Here is a 15,611-nt window from a genome sequence, read left to right on the forward strand (position 1 = left end):
TGTGCTGCACTGGTGTGCAGGGAGGGGAGATCCGCACTCACAGGGCTTGCAGGCAAAGCAGCCAGGGAAAACGAGGGGTGCTGGTGCACAGTGTGGCTCCAGTGGTAAGAAGTGCACACAAGGGAAATCAGACCACCAGGTGTGGTGCTTGGTTCATGACAGTCGAGTTCTGCCTGCTGAAGGCTGTTTGTTAGCTGACAGCTTCTCCTTTGTTTTTCCCCCACCAGGAAAGGGCCGTTACGGAGAAGTTTGGAGGGGTCAGTGGCAAGGAGAAAATGTTGCTGTGAAGATCTTCTCTTCTAGGGATGAAAAGTCCTGGTTCAGGGAAACTGAGCTGTACAACACTGTACTGCTGCGGCACGAGAATATTTTAGGTAAGTAGGACAAGGACATTCTGTGTCCCGGTGTGTCTGGTGTAAAGGTGAGTTACCTGGACAGGTCACCAGTGAAGCCCTGCAGGCTCACCTGGCAGCTCACAGTCTCTAGGTTCCTGTGATGTGATAAATGTCCAGGGAGAAATTCTCAGGGAGAGACTTTTTAGGGGCTGAGTCTCAAACGGGGAATGTGTCATGGCAGCTGTGACTTGCTGCTCTGCAGTATTCCAGCAGGAAGCACTTAATCAGCCAGATGAACCAGGTGTTGGCAGCTGAGCACACAGAAAAAAGTGGAGGTGCCACAGAGCCCTGTGGAAGGGGACTGGCTCCTGCAGTTCTCATGGCAGAGTCCTGCCCAGTGTGTCAGGGAAGCTCTGGTGGAGCTGTTTGGTTGTAAGCTCAATTTCCCTGCAGAAATGAAGGGAGAAGAGGTGGGGAGGAGTTTATAATGAGATTTAGGAATTTGAGTACTTTTCCTTATATAGGCTAAGTAAAGTGCAGCATGAATCCAGTATTCTGTTTAACTGTTCTGTTCAGGGTGAGAGTAAGCTCTTTTGGTGTTTAAACTTCAGTTATAGCTGCATGATGTATCTTTTTCCCTGTAAATGGGAAAGTAAGTGGACCTTGTGCATCACTCATGCCTCATGTGCTTGGTTCTGAGAACTGGGAGAGTGGCTTTGTTGTGTTGGGCCATGTCTGAGGTTTGAGCAGCCCTGTGATTCCTAATAGACGTGCCCTTCTGTCACTGGTGTGCCACCTCTGCAAATAAAAGCAGCAGTACGTTTTGAGTGCTGACACTACCTCACCCAAAATCTGTCTTCAGTCAGTTTTCCTTTGGCTCCTTATCTTGCTTCCTGTCAGAGAACATTCCCTGGCTCTCTAACTCACTCTGCTCGACATTTGTGTGTTTCCTGAAGCAGTTCTTTTGTTACTACAAAAATTGGTGGCCTCCTGAAATGTGAATTATTGAACTTCCCTTCCCAAGAGAGCAAGTGACTTGGCTGAAATTACATTGCATATTTTCCTTGGTGCTCTGCCTGTGTTTAGTCTTTCTTGATGACTGTCAAATTTGTTGGCTATTTTATGGACTTTTTTTAGATGCAATATTAAACAATATCACAGATTACAGAGATGTCACATTGTGCACAAGTCTGACTTTAGGAGAGAAGGCAGTGGGTGTTCTTTCTTACAAATGTATGTGAGCTTTTCATAAGCATGATTTGTTCCTTTGACTTGGGAGTAAAACTTTTGTTGTTCCCAGCTAAAGCTGTTGAGGTCACTGTGTGTATATATGCAGAGGTGACAGGAAGGGAGCTTCCCCTGAATCTGGGGTTCAGTTTTAAGACGTGACGTTTTTGAAGGCAGTTCTTGACGTTCATGAGTTTTGAACAGAAAATTTTCTCTGTTTCTTCATAGAAGATCCTTGTGGTTAGGCCACACATTTAACCCTTTTCTCAGCAGCCTGCACTGGCTGCCTGTGGACTCCAGAAATGGAAATGCTTGTTCCTGGCTTGAGGTTTGAGGTGTTTCTGCTTTCCAGTGTGACCCTCTCAAGTGGCAGCAGCAAATACGCTACAGACTTAGGGTCTTTCTGCTTGACTGGGAACTTCCCCACCCCCAGGTCCTTCAAAAAGAAGGAAAAATAAAAATATTTTTTAAGTGTGTGGTCCTAATAACTAGTTTTTTGATGCAACTGACAAGTATGGCAAAGGGTTCTTGTGAATAGCTGTGAGTTAGAGTTCCAGCATTTGCTTTCCTCACAGCAGTCATCTGCAGTGCAGTTGTAATTAAACAAGCTGTGCATTGCAAGAGGGGCCAGCAGTACTGATTCAACTTGTCACGGAATATTCAGAGCCGGAAGGGACCCACAAGGATCATTGAGTGCCACTCCGGGCTGGATGGGGTCACACACACAGCCTTGGCATTATCAGCACCTGCTCTGCCTGGCTGAGCTGCTTTTCTCGGGGAGTCTTGAAGGAGCTCTGTCATTTTCTTGTTTCTCCTTCTTCCTCTCCCTCTAGGTTTTATTGCATCCGATATGACATCCAGGAACTCGAGCACGCAGCTGTGGCTGATCACACACTACCACGAGATGGGCTCTCTGTACGACTACCTGCAGCTGACCACGCTGGACACGGTGAGCTGCCTGCGCATCGTGCTGTCCATCGCCAGCGGCCTGGCGCACCTGCACATCGAGATCTTCGGCACGCAGGGCAAGCCGGCCATCTCCCACCGCGACCTCAAGAGCAAGAACATCCTCGTCAAGAAGAACGGGCAGTGCTGCATCGCCGACCTGGGTGAGCGCAGCGCTGCTCCTGCCGAGCCGGGGCCCGGTGGCTGCGGGAGGAGCGAGGGGTGCCGTGGGCCTGGGGCGTGTGTCCGTGAGCCGCAGTGACCCCTGTCCGTGGGCTCTGTCTGTGACCTGCAAAGCCCGCAGTGACCCCTGTCCGGGACCCCTGTCTGTGTGCCCACAGTGACCCCCGTCCGTGAACCCCACCCCAGTCCGTGAACCCCACCCCAGTCCGTGTGCCCCCCCGAGTCCGTGTCCCCCCCCCACCCCAGTCCGTGTCCCCCCCCGCCCCGTCCGTGTGCCCTGCCCTGGCGCTGCCGCTCCCTCGCGGGTGCTCCCCGCCGCGGCCGCCAGGTGGCGCCTGCAGCCCAGGCACGCTTTTGGGGCCGTTTCCCGGGTTTCCGCTGTTCAATCCCATCTCCGGATCCCTGAGGATGCCGGCGTTAGACCTCGTTTCTGAAACAGCGTGTGTGCTCCCTCAGACAGGCTGAGCCGTTTGCTCGCTGTCCCCGTGCCGCAGCTGTGTCAGCGGGAGCGTGCAGAGCCCTCTGTGGGCTCAGAAGTGAGTTCCCGGCAGCAGCTGCTTCGGAACTGAAGCACGATGCACGTGTGCTGAGGAGCAGTCACAGCAGGGTGGCTTGTTCACACCTTGCAGGGATGTCTGACAGTAACTTAATTTTGCTTTTCTCTGCAGACAAGGGAGGAAGTAGTGGTAGAACTGTATTGGGGCATCATTGCTTAGGCAAAAAGCGTATCAGGACATGGGAATTTTAAAAATAATAATTCTACTCGTAGTTTCTGTCACTTCTGCCTGAGGAACTTGAGATACAGACAGGGAAAACATGAAAGCCACATACTTGGGCCTCTGGAAGTTTGCTGTGGGAATAGTAACAAATGCAGCAGTAAGTTGAAAATACAAAGTGTCTGGCTTTTAAATAAATTTGTAGTTCACTCTGAGGAGGTGCAGCATGTCCAGGCATTGATTGGCATGGCACTGGTATAGTGAAATCTATTACACTATTTATCTAGCGGTTTCAGAGGTCTGAGGGATTTTTCTAAGAGAGCACAGCAGTAAACACCTCTTGATTAGTTTTTATGGTGGTTAAAATAGCTATTTTGTAAAATGTGAACTCCTCAGACATAGACCTGTCACATTTTTCCTGTGTTGCTCCTTCGTAAGGGAAACTGACCAAAGAATTTGTTGCTTCTGGCATGCATTCCTGCCCTTTCTTCTGTGAGGCTCTGTCTCGTTTCCACGCTCTGGTCCCTTCCTGCCAGGATCCGGAGCCGGGGGCTGCTGTGGCCGTGGCACCCCGGGATCAGGAGCTGCAGTGGCTGGCTCAGAGCGCTGTGGGACACAGCCCAGGAGTGGATGTCACTCGTTCCTGCTCAGTCTGCCAGCTGGGAGCGTTCTGCCTTTGTCCTTCCAAAGCCATGCAGGTGCCGGGTTGGGCTGGACTGGGCAGCTCTGCGGGGCAGTGTGCAGGGCTGGGTGCTCCATGGGGCCGTCCTTGGAACACCTCTGGGCTCCTGTCCTGGAGCTGCTGTGTGACAGCAGGGCTGGGTGCTCCATGGGGCTGTCCTTGGAACAGCTCTGGGCTCCTGTCCTGGAGCTGCTGTGTGACAGCAGGGCTGGGTGCTCCATGGGGCTGTCCTTGGAACAGCTCTGGGCTCCTGTCCTGGAGCTGCTGTGTGACAGCAGGGCTGGGTGCTCCATGGGCTGTCCTTGGAACACCTCTGGGCTCCTGTCCTGGAGCTGCTGTGTGACAGCAGGGCTGGGTGCTCCATGGGCCCTTCACACCTCTGGGCTCCTGTCCTGGAGCTGCTGTGTGACAGCAGGAGCTGCCCTGCCCTGGGCTCAGTGCCCCTCAGGCCTGCAGGGCCCTGGGTGGGCAGGGGCTGCTCCCCAGCTCTACACAGCAGGGATGCCTCTGTGGTGGGTCACAGCACTCTGTCCCGACCCCCTGCCCCTGCTTGGGCTGTGCTGTGTGGGGTGCTGACTGGCCTCCCTCAGCTGCAAACCTCGACCTGTCAGCCTCTGCAATCTGTTCTGCTCAGTTTGGGTGAAGTTTTACGATTTTTGTCAGTGTTCTCCGAGGTCCTGATGTTTTCAGAGTTGGCCAGGAAATGTGGTTTCTGACCTTTGTTTGCTGTTGCAAGCTTTTTTCAAGGAAAAATTGCAAACCACACATACTGTATAATATAATGTAATATGAATTTAAAATAGCACATAAAAGTGTGTGTGTCAGTATTTGACAGAAGTACTTGGATCTAGGAGCAGACTTCTCATCAGTCTGGGGTCATGAGATGGTACATAAGGTGTCCCTAAGAAGGGTGGGGACAAACATTTCAGCAGTGCTTGTTGTGATAGGCCAAGGGGAGCTGGTTTGAAACTGAAAGAGGGTTGATTTACGTTAAATGTAAGAATTGTTTTACAGTGGGGGTGGGCAGGCCCTGGCACAGGGTGCCCAGAGCAGCTGGGGCTGCCTGTGAATCCCTGGTAGAGCACAAGGCCAGGCTGGACACTGGGAGCAGCCTGGGGCAGTGGGAGGTGTCCCTGCCCGTGGTAGGGTGAGACTGGATGAACTTTAAGATCCCTTCCAACCCAAAGTATTCTGTGATCTCTCTAGAAGTGCCATAAGCATATTCTTATCAGCTTGAAATATCTTGAAGTGCATTTGAATTGTAGAAAAGTGTTTTTCAAATTTTTATTACGTTAAAGAACAGATTGTTCTTGGGAAAGAAAGGCAAATGAATGATCTGGTGATAGGTTAGTTTTTGTGGGACTGAGGTAAAAAGCCTTTTAAGGTTCACCTAAAATAAACTCCTGTTAAATGTAAATAGTATATGTCATTCTTAGAAGATTTGTTGGGGAAATTAGGGAGAGTTTGCGTCGCCCTCTCTGGCGCTTGACTCTGCCGTGCACCCACTGCTCCTCAATTTGCAGTGCTCTCTGTTTACCGTGGCCAAATGAGTGCTCTGTGTGTTTCCAAATTTACAGTAATTTGGTCCCTCACATAATGTTCTCTGCTTAAATGTTTAGTAATTAGTAGAAACCAGGTAGAGTGGTTTTGTCTGACTCATTTTAGATCTGCTTGAGGATGTTTATTTTTCAAGCTGCTGCAAATACGGTGTTGTTGTTTTCCAGCTTTATTTTTTTAACTTGTGTGTATCCTTCATGCAGTGTTTTTCTTCTCCTTTCCCCACAGTTCGGGTGTATCCACCTACCCAAAAGGTCTATAAATAAACTTGAATGCTGTGTAAAATTGTTTTGTTCTAAGCAGCAGCTGTTTGGCCTCTGCGTATCCGTGCCCGGAGTGCTGGGGACATCCAGTGGCTGCAAAACACTTCATGACAATGTTTTGCAAGAGTGCAATAAAATGCTTGATGATGATCCCTTAGGAGATAACGGGCCTGTCTGTGGTCCCAGGGGCTGGTTTTGCTGGCAGGTTTGGAGCTGACCCCGTTGGTCTTTGGACGGTTGGGCCCTTGGCTTCTCTTTCTGAAACCATCTGACGGGGACGCTGCTCCCGGGGCCTTGGGGCGTGTGCTGCAGCTGAAGGGGACTTAACAGGGCCTTGTTTCTTGTGTCCTTCAGGCCTTGCAGTTATGCATTCCCAGAGCACGAACCAGCTGGATGTGGGCAACAATCCCCGCGTGGGCACCAAGCGCTACATGGCTCCAGAGGTGCTGGACGAGTCCATCCAGGCCGACTGCTTCGACTCCTACAAGCGCGTGGACATCTGGGCCTTCGGGCTGGTGCTCTGGGAGGTGGCCAGGCGCATGGTCAGCAACGGTGAGTGCCTGGCTGCTGCCCTGGCTGGGGCAGGGCTGGGCAGGGGTACAGCACAGCAAGGCACCTGCCCCACGGGGCTGTCCTTAGCCCTGGGAGAGCTGGGCAATGGTAATGCACAGCAAAGCACCTGCCCCACGGGGCTGTCCTTAGCCCTGGGAGAGCTGGGCAATGGTAGAGCACAGCAAAGCACCTGCCCCACAGTGCTGTCCTTAGCCCTGGGAGAGCTGGGCAGGGGTAGAGCACAGCAAGGCACCTGCCCCACGGTGCTGCCCTGGCTGGGGCAGGGCTGGGCAGGGGTAGAGCACAGCAAGGCACCTGCCCCACGGGGCTGTCCTTAGCCCTGGGAGAGCTGGGCAGGGGTAGAGCACAGCAAGGCACCTGCCCCACAGTGCTGTCCTGGCTGGGGCAGAGCTGGGCAGGGGTAGAGCACAGCAAGGCACCTGCCCCACGGGGCTGTCCTTAGCCCTGGGAGAGCTGGGCAAAGGTAGAGCACAGCAAGGCACCTGCCCCACGGGGCTGTCCTTAGCCCTGGGAGAGCTGGGCAATGGTAGAGCACAGCAAAGCACCTGCCCCACAGTGCTGTCCTTAGCCCTGGGAGAGCTGGGCAGGGGTAGAGCACAGCAAGGCACCTGCCCCACGGTGCTGCCCTGGCTGGGGCAGAGCTGGGCAGGGGTAGAGCACAGCAAGGCACCTGCCCCACGGGGCTGCCCTGGCTGTGGGAGAGCTGGGCAGGGGTAGAGCACAGCAAGGCACCTGCCCCACAGGGCTGTCCTTAGCCCTGGGAGAGCTGGGCAGGGGTACAGCACAGCAAGGCACCTGCCCCACGGGGCTGTCCTTAGCCCTGGGAGAGCTGGGCAAGGATAATGCACAGCAAGGCACCTGCCCCACGGGGCTGCCCTGGCTGGGGCAGAGCTGGGCAGTGGTAGAGCACAGCAAAGCATCTGCCCCACAGTGCACAGGAATGGGCTGGGCCCCACAGTGCTCTGCTCCCTGAAACGCTGAGGAAGTTCTTGGTGTCTTGGGTACAGTGATGATTCCTGTGGCCACTCCTGGCAAGGCAGAGAACAGTCTCCTTCTCATTCTAAGTCCTGGTGAGACATAATTTATATCAAATAGCTGAGTTAAAATTTTAGATCACAAGGCCTCTATCCTCCTTCCTTGTGTCATTAAACCATTGTGAATATTTGTAGATGCCTGTTTCTCATGACAGACCCTAAAAGACAGAAAGAAAGACAGTGCAGAATGTGTCAGAATTCAGGACTGCTTTTGCTTTACCAAGCTGGAAAATAGCACTGCCCTGTGCACAGGAACAGTTCTGGTACTGGATGCAGGTATTGCTGCAGCAGCTGCAGCTCACAGAGGTTTTATCTGAGTTGCTCTTGAAAAAGAAAGGATGGATGGTGCTGGCAGCTTCGCCAGGTTGGTGTGGAGCTCATGGCACTGCAGACCTACCTGCTTATAGGTGCATGCTCTGGGAATTTGATTCTGACTGAGCTCAGTGCCACCATGGACACACTTAAGGTGATGCAGATCTGTCCCTGCATTGGTCGCATCAGGACATTTGAAGTTTCAGGTGCTGGTGACACTAATTGCACAGAACCAGCTGCTCTGTACTCCTGGCTGTTGCTGTAAGTAATTCCATGCCCTTGCACTGGTTGGGACAGAGTAAACATCTTCTGTGCCCTCTCTGTGTTGAGCTGTGTGGGAGTCATTGCTGGTCAGGTGGTCACTCTGATAACCCTGTTTGCTTTGCAGGGGGACTTTGGCATTGGGAGTGAGACTGCAGGAGTAAGGCAGGGTGGTGTCTTGAAGGGCCAGAGGCACTCATCAGCTCCCTGTGCTCTCCTGGCCTTGTGAACAGCCTTCCAGTGACACAGCCTGATTTAGTGCTTCAGCTCACAGACACCTTGAAGTTGTTCTGACGTGACTACTAAGTCTTGTAGTTCTTAATTTTTATTTATTTATTCTAATTTTTTTATTATTTTTAAAAACTTGCCCAATGATTTTCCAGGTGACACAGTGGTTCTCGGTGTTTTCTTGTTCAGTATGAGGAGGAAAATGTGAGTGTAAACTCCTTTGGCACAAACAAGTACTTGTGTGTTGTCTCTGTGCAGCAGTAGGAGCCAGCCAGCATTTTTTCTGTACTCAGAATGTGATTTCAGTCCCCAAAGCTGAGTTTGCCTCTCTTCAAATGGAGCAGTGCTGGCTCCCTGGAGAATATCCACTGCTCTTGGTATGTGCTCCCTTGGTTCAGCACTTACCTGGTGCCTGGCACTCGCAGCTCGCATCCCTGGGAGTTGTTACGGTTGTTCCCAGGGTGTGCTCTTGTTCCACAGTGACAGTGACACCAGAAGCTCAGAGGTGGTTCCTGCTCAGAGGAACCCTGGTGTGTGGTCGTTGTTCCCTGTGCGAGGCTGGAGCTGCTGCTGTGCTTTGTGTTTGGTTGAGCAGGGAGATTTGTGCGTGCACAGGACAAGCTGAGGGCCATGGACATGTCCCAGGGCTGGAGCCCCCTGCTCTGGAGCCAGGCTGGGGAGCTGGGGGTGCTCACCTGGAGAAGGGTCCAGGGAGAGCTCAGAGCTCCTGGCAAGGCCTGAAGGGGCTCCAGGAGAGCGGGAGAGGGACTGGGGACAAGGGATGGAAGAACAGGAAAAGGAGGATTGGCTTCCCACTGCCAGAGGACACGGATGGATGGGATATTGGGCAGGAATTGTTCCCTGGCAGGGTGGGCAGGCCCTGGCACCCAGAGCAGCTGTGGCTGCCCCTGGATCCCTGGCAGTGCCCAAGGCCAGGCTGGACAGGGCTTGGAGCAGCCTGGGACAGGGGGAGGTGTCCCTGCCATGGCAGTGCTGGAGTGGGATGGGCTTTAAGGTCCCTTCCCTCTCAGAATGTTCTGGGAGTCTGTGAAGTAAGGAGGAGTGGAGGTAAGAAGCCACTGCAGTACCTGTGAATTGTAGGTGATTGGAGAGCAGAAAGCCGGCGGCCCCAGCAGAGCAGGAGGGTGTGCTGGGAGTGACAGAAGTGGCCTCCAGGCTGTGGGCTGTGCTGGGGGAGCCGGGTGTCCCCGGCAGTGGGCGAGGGCAGCGTGTCACGGGTCGGTGACACACTGTGGGACAGAGGTTGAGTGGCCCCTGGCACCACCGGGGGCTCCCGCCAGGCTGGACAGAGCTCAGAGACTCCACAGGCACTACTGGAGTAAAGGCCAGCCCGCTTCCTTTGTCTTCAGTACTGCGTGTCTCTGCAGCAGCCAGTTATTTGCCCTGTGCTTGGGAAAGAGCACGTGACAATAGTGGGCTAGAGCCAGAGGCTGTCTGCAGAGATAAAGTTCATCTGTGATATCCCCGTGGCCCTGGGAGTGTGTTCAGAGCTCTGAGACAGCCAGATTTGGGTGTTTGTCTCGTGCCAGGCCCTGGCCTTACCTGCAGGATAGGTGTGGCAGCAAGGGCACACAGGGGGTTGGGTTCGTGAGGTCTCATATTAAAATGGATTTTTAAGATAGGAATTCAGCCCAGCAGGTGATGTTTGGTAGTTGCAGTTGGGAATTGCTCTGAGCAGGAGGGTGGGTGATGCTGCTTTACACAGCACATGTCGCTTGTCCTGTGTCCACGTTGGAATAGCACCAGGCAAACTGCACGCTGCCTGGTGCTTCTTTGGGAACGTGCTTGGGCAGACAGGTCTCCAAATTACTCTACTGTTCTCCAAGGCACTTGTAATCTCCTGTTTCCCTTTTTGACTAATGATCGCAGACAGGGGTTTACAGGCTTTTGTAGAGTATGCACAGAATATCTATGGGACTTTGATCTTCATCTCTAATAGAACAGGAAAACTAAAACTCAACTGCTGTAGGAAATATTGAGAACCTCTTTTCAGTTTCAGGGTATCCAGAGCAGCAGAGATTCTCCTGGATTTCATGTTTGGCTGTGGGACAGCAGATTTCAGTCTGTGGAATTTCTGTCAGCAGCAGCTATTTGATGTTCCTGCTGGACACAGAGGGCCTCATTAGCTCTGGCTTTTTCCACACTGCTGACCCAGATGCCTGTCCTTGAACACCAGTTTGTAAATTGGCTTCCTAAGCAGGCTGGGCTCCCTGCAGATGGGTGGTGAGCCTGATCCAGTGAGGAATCAGAGAGCTGCATGTGTGTCTGGGGGAGCAGGCAGCGGGGCTCCAGCCTGGCAGCGTTCTGTGGATGGACGATGGGCTGGGGGAGTGCACACACACAGACCCTGGTTCCCGTGCCAAACCCCAGGACGTGGCCAGCTTGTGGGTTTCAAGACCAGGCTGGATGGGGCTTGGAGCAACCTGGGACAGTGGAAGGTGTCCCTGCCCATGGCAGGGGCGGAAGGAGATGGGCTCTAGGGTCCCTCCCAACCCAAACCAGTTTTTGATTTTATGAAGATGCATTGAGCACCTGAGTGCCACAGGCTCTTGGGTGTTTGGCTGTTTGATGGCATGTAGTGCCAGTTACCCTGGGGATTTTACTGTTTTCATAGCAGGGAATGAAATGCTTTGAAGCCCCAGCTTGAGGGTCTGTGGATGCTGACATGCTTACTGGACTCCTTCAGGAATTGCGGAAGCACCGAAGTATGTGTTGAGCCTGTTAGAAACCCCAGTGCAGACCTTAGATTTTTCCATTTTCTCATAGAAATCCCTGTTTTTGGGGGGCAGGAAAGCTGCATGCATTACAAAACATGGCCTTTTGGCAAGGGATTTACTTCTCCTCCTTTCAGCTCCAGCATCTGCGAAGTGGGTATAGCTCATAATTTGTGGACTTGCAATATGAGCCAATTAATTAACATTTTGAGTAGAAAAAGCTGCTCCTGTGGCAGTGAGGGCTGTTCTGTTGTTCGGAGGCTGCATGACACTGTAGGGTCACGTTCTAAAGGATTTTTGTATCTCTTAGGTGGGTTTTGTGTTCCCTCTGTCCCTGCAGAAGTGCTGTTCACTGTCACAGTCATTGAGTGATGTCTGTTTGTGTCTCACCAGGAATCGTGGAAGACTACAAACCACCCTTTTATGACTTGGTTCCCAACGACCCCAGTTTTGAAGACATGAGGAAAGTGGTCTGTGTGGATCAGCAGAGGCCCAACATTCCCAACAGATGGTTCTCAGACCCGGTCAGTGTGTGCTGGTCTCCCTGACATGGTCATGGAAGCTTTCCCAGTTGTCAGTCCCGGGGGGGATCTCGATGGCCTTGTCAGCAGCGTCACCTGGGCTGGGGTGGGATGTGCTGGCCTGGCCTGGGGAGGGCTGAGCAAACTGACAGCTGCCAGGTCTGAGCCTCTCACAGACTGGCCTTTTAGGAGCATGATTTAGCAAAAAACCTTACAGCTGCTTTTCCCAGTGGCTGTCCTCCCTCCGAGGGGAGGTGAAGGGGAGAGAAGCTGGTCCAGGGCTTTCTATGGCTTGCAAGCACACACAACAGGATGCTGGGCTTTCCTGCTTGCAAGACAGGGGCTGTTGTTCTTTTTGAAACACTGATACTTATGTTAATTTTTCTTCATCAGTATCAGTCTGGCCTCTCCAGGCTGCCCAGCTGTTTTGCCCTTACCCCTGGAGTGTGGAAGTCAGTTTGAAATCTGTAGGGCTGGGCAGGCAGAGTGGCCATCTCTGAGGTTTGGGTGTGGAGCTGTGCCCTGTGCTGGGAGCCCAGCCAGTTAAATCTTGCTGGGCATGATGAAATCACAGTCAGAACTTCTGTACCTTCTCAGCTGCCTTCATGGGTCTGCAGGAGTTGGTTTCATTGAAGAGAAATTCTGCGTAGTGTTTGCTTAATTAGAAAAAAACCCCAACACTCTGTTGTTTAAAGTTGCACTCGCTGGCCACTCCAGTCAGCCCATGGGCCAGTTGTGCTCTTGGTTTAATCAAGTTACCAGACTTCAGGAGCTTTTCAAAACATGTAAGCTCTGTATTTGAGGGATAGTGGGAAGCTCTGAAAATGGAGTGTTCATTAGGCAATGAAACCTCTTTGTGTGGGTGCTTGGCCCCAGCCAGTGCTCCTTGGCTTGCTATTTGTGAATGACCCCTGTGCTGTGTGGTTTCTGTTCTTCCCCAGACGTTGACGTCCCTTGCCAAGCTGATGAAGGAGTGCTGGTACCAGAACCCCTCGGCCAGACTGACAGCCCTGCGCATCAAAAAGACTTTGACCAAAATTGACAATTCCTTAGACAAACTGAAAGCTGACTGTTGACCCTCTCCTCGTGGTGCTCTCCCGGCAGGAAGGCACCTGGCTGGCCCGGAGGGCTCTGGCCAGGCAGTTCCTAGCCCTGGTCCCCGTGGCTGCTTGGAGCAGGAGCTCTGGGGAGCAGCTGGGGACCGCGGGCGCTGCCCGGGCCACCCCGGGGCGGGCGTGGGGACTCAGCTGGACGGGCTGTGGCTGAGCTAGTGGCCTGAAGGAAGACAGAGAAATCCTAAGACAAGATCAGGGCATTAAACAATGGCTTTGAACAGCTTTTTTCTTTTTTCTTTTTTTTTTTCTTTTTTTTTGTTTCCTTTTTTTCCCTTTTTTTTTTTAATTTTTTTTTTTTTAATTCTCCTAATCACTCCCAAGGTGAACACATGGAAGTGGTAAATTTTAATCAGCAATATTGCCTGTGCTTCTCTTCTTTATTGCACTAGGAATTCTTTGCATTCCTTACTTGCACTGTCACTGTTAATTTTAACGACATGACTTGCCAAAAATATGATTGGCTGTATCCTGCATTGATCTATGCCTGAGTAATAGGAAAAGAATTCGGTAAACTGAAAATGTAACTGTCAGACTTTAGCTGCATTTTACATGTGTACTGATGTTTACAATAATGCTGAACATTAGGAATTTCTTGTTTATCCAAAACTTGCAAATTATTTATTACTAGTGCACTTGCCAGTTTTTTAAACTGTAAAATAAGTGCATAAAGTTAAAGCTTATTTTTATGTGGCCTCTTTCATGATTTCTTACACAGACGTTTTTGTAACACAATATAACCTGAAACATGAATTGTTTTCTGTATTATCATATTACAACTCGATAGTCACATTTTAAGTGCTTCACATTTGTAGGTGTGTGGTCTGTACCATATTTTCAGTTGGAATATGGAACGTATATATAGCCATTTCCCGCAGGACCTTGAGTCTGGCATCTTACTGATCTGGGAAAGGAAAGCAATGGAGGAGTTAACTAGAGTAATAGGTCATGAATGCTGTGGGGAAAATGCATTTTATTTCTTCTAAGCTATATAATATGCATTTAAACTCTGCCAGAAAAATAACTATTTTGTTTTAATCTACTTTTTCTATTAAGTAGTTATTTGTATAAATTAAATAGAATGTTTTCAAGTCAAACGTGGGAGTGTTTAAGTTGTGTTACTGCCTGTCAGGGATCAGGTGTGTCCAGGGGGACTCTGGGCTGTACCCGCAGGGTCCCGGGGGCTCCTCTGCCCCTCCGAGGTGCTGAGGCTCCAGAGGGGCAGCAGAGGTGCTGGGCTCTCCTGGACGTGGCCCTGGCCACGTCCCTGTCCCCCACCCTCCCGTGGTTGGGATCCCCAGCCTGGGGAGGGGGCATCCTGGCTTCCCTCTGCCTGGACCCCCCGTGCACTCCTCTCCTTCCTTACACCCCGTGGAGGAGCCCAGGAGTGCCAGTGCTCTCTCACCCTGGGAAAAGAGCTCCTTTATTCATAGGCTTGGGATCCCCAGGTGATCCAAGGCTCTGGGCAGGGATCAGCCTCTCCGTGCTTCCTCTCTGGGGTAAAACACTTCCCTGAGGTTCCCTTCTGCACTTCAGGTCTACCAGGTTCTGCTCTGCTGCCTCTCTGTTACTTTTCCTGCTCAGCCCCGTCCTCCCTGTCCCGTTCCAGCCGAGTGCAATGCCTCCTTCCCAGTGCAGGAGGAGCAGCAGGAGCCAAGTGTGTGGGGTAGGTGCTGCCTGGGGCTGAGAGACAGCTCTGCAGAACAGCCTGAGCTGGCACCAGCTGCCAGGTCTCTAATTATATGTGATGAGAAAAACCAGCAAAAGTGGGATTCAGTGAGTTTTTCTCTTAGTTTGTAAGAGGAATTCAAATGCCTGAATGTGTCTTGGTTTGCTTTAAATGGGTGTGTGTGTGAGCTGTGCCCTGGGCTGGCTGGGACACGGCTGTCGGTGGCACAGGGGACTCGGGGCTGCACTGCAGTGCTGGAACAGGGAGCTCACTGGTGACAAGCACAGCTGGGAGCTGAGGAGCTGCAGTGCTGGGAGCTGATCGTGGGCACTGCCTGCAGCTCTGCAGTGCCCCGTGCCTGCTGGGACACCTGCCTTTCTGTCACAGCTGGTGGAACAGGCAGCAGGACTTAAACCAGGTGGGAAGCAAGGCAGGCTCTTGTGGAGCTGCTTGGGTGAGGCCAGCAGGGGTGTCTGGACAGGCTGGGTGACAGGAGGTGGCACTGCAGAGTGGGGACAGAGGCAGAGGTGGCAGTTCAGTGTGCAGTAGGAGTTGTGGTCAGTATGCAGTGTGTGTGCAGTATGAGGTTTTTGGTTGGAGTTTTCACATCTCCAGTGTTTTCCAGTGCAGGGCTTGGAGGAGAGAGGCAACCTGTTGTGCTGAGGGTTAGTGACAGCTCTGGCCGTGCTGGTGGAAGCTGGGCTGTGTCCCTCCAACCCTGCCACTCTGCCCAGCAACTTACTGGGCATCCTGTTAAATACCTGCTCCAGCTCCTCTTTGCACTGCAGCATCCTCTGCAAAGTGCTGGGTCCTAGAAGAGCGCTGACTGCAGGCTGGGAGCAGCTCTTGGGTTATTTCTTGGGTTTGGGTACTGGCTGTCAGCTGTGCTGGGGCTGCTTGGGATGCTGCAGGATACAGGGCCTGTGGCAAGAACACCACTGTTCTCTTCTCCACCTTCTATCAGGGAGTTGTGCAGAGCCACAGAGTCCCCTCTGAGCCTCCTTTTCTCCAGGCTGAACCCCTTCCCAGCTCCCTCAGCTGCTCCTAGGGCTCCAGCCCCTTCTCTGAGCACACAGGCAATAACCAGCAAAAGGACAAAACCACAAACCATAGGAACACCCCAGTAATACTCTTTATCCTGTGTTAGGTAAAGGAGATTATCTGGAAAAGCCACTGGTAGAGTCTGTCACTGCTGGGAGTCCTGGGCACTCCTGCTGGGCAAGGTCACAGTCACTGCTGCTGCTCCAAGGAGTGCCTT

At 52.3% G+C, this 15,611-nt stretch overlaps 1 protein-coding gene across 2 annotated transcripts in view; it reads left to right on the forward strand.

Annotated features, from left to right (window-relative positions):
* ACVR1 (activin A receptor type 1) overlaps positions 1-13,763 on the forward strand; it is a 46,460-nt gene extending 32,697 nt beyond the window's left edge. For both annotated transcript variants that reach the window (XM_084208865.1, XM_084208866.1), the window contains exons 6-10: positions 228-374; positions 2,396-2,671; positions 6,263-6,460; positions 11,445-11,575; positions 12,514-13,763. In XM_084208865.1, coding sequence (XP_084064991.1) covers positions 228-374; positions 2,396-2,671; positions 6,263-6,460; positions 11,445-11,575; positions 12,514-12,648 — 887 coding nt within the window. In that variant the 3' untranslated portion in view covers positions 12,649-13,763. The remainder of the gene's footprint in view (positions 1-227; positions 375-2,395; positions 2,672-6,262; positions 6,461-11,444; positions 11,576-12,513) is intronic.
* Positions 13,764-15,611: the final 1,848 nt, after the last annotated feature.

Source organism: Fringilla coelebs, assembly GCF_963513975.1.
Source record: "Fringilla coelebs genome assembly, chromosome: 7".
In the NCBI taxonomy this organism is placed as follows: domain Eukaryota; kingdom Metazoa; phylum Chordata; class Aves; order Passeriformes; family Fringillidae; genus Fringilla; species Fringilla coelebs.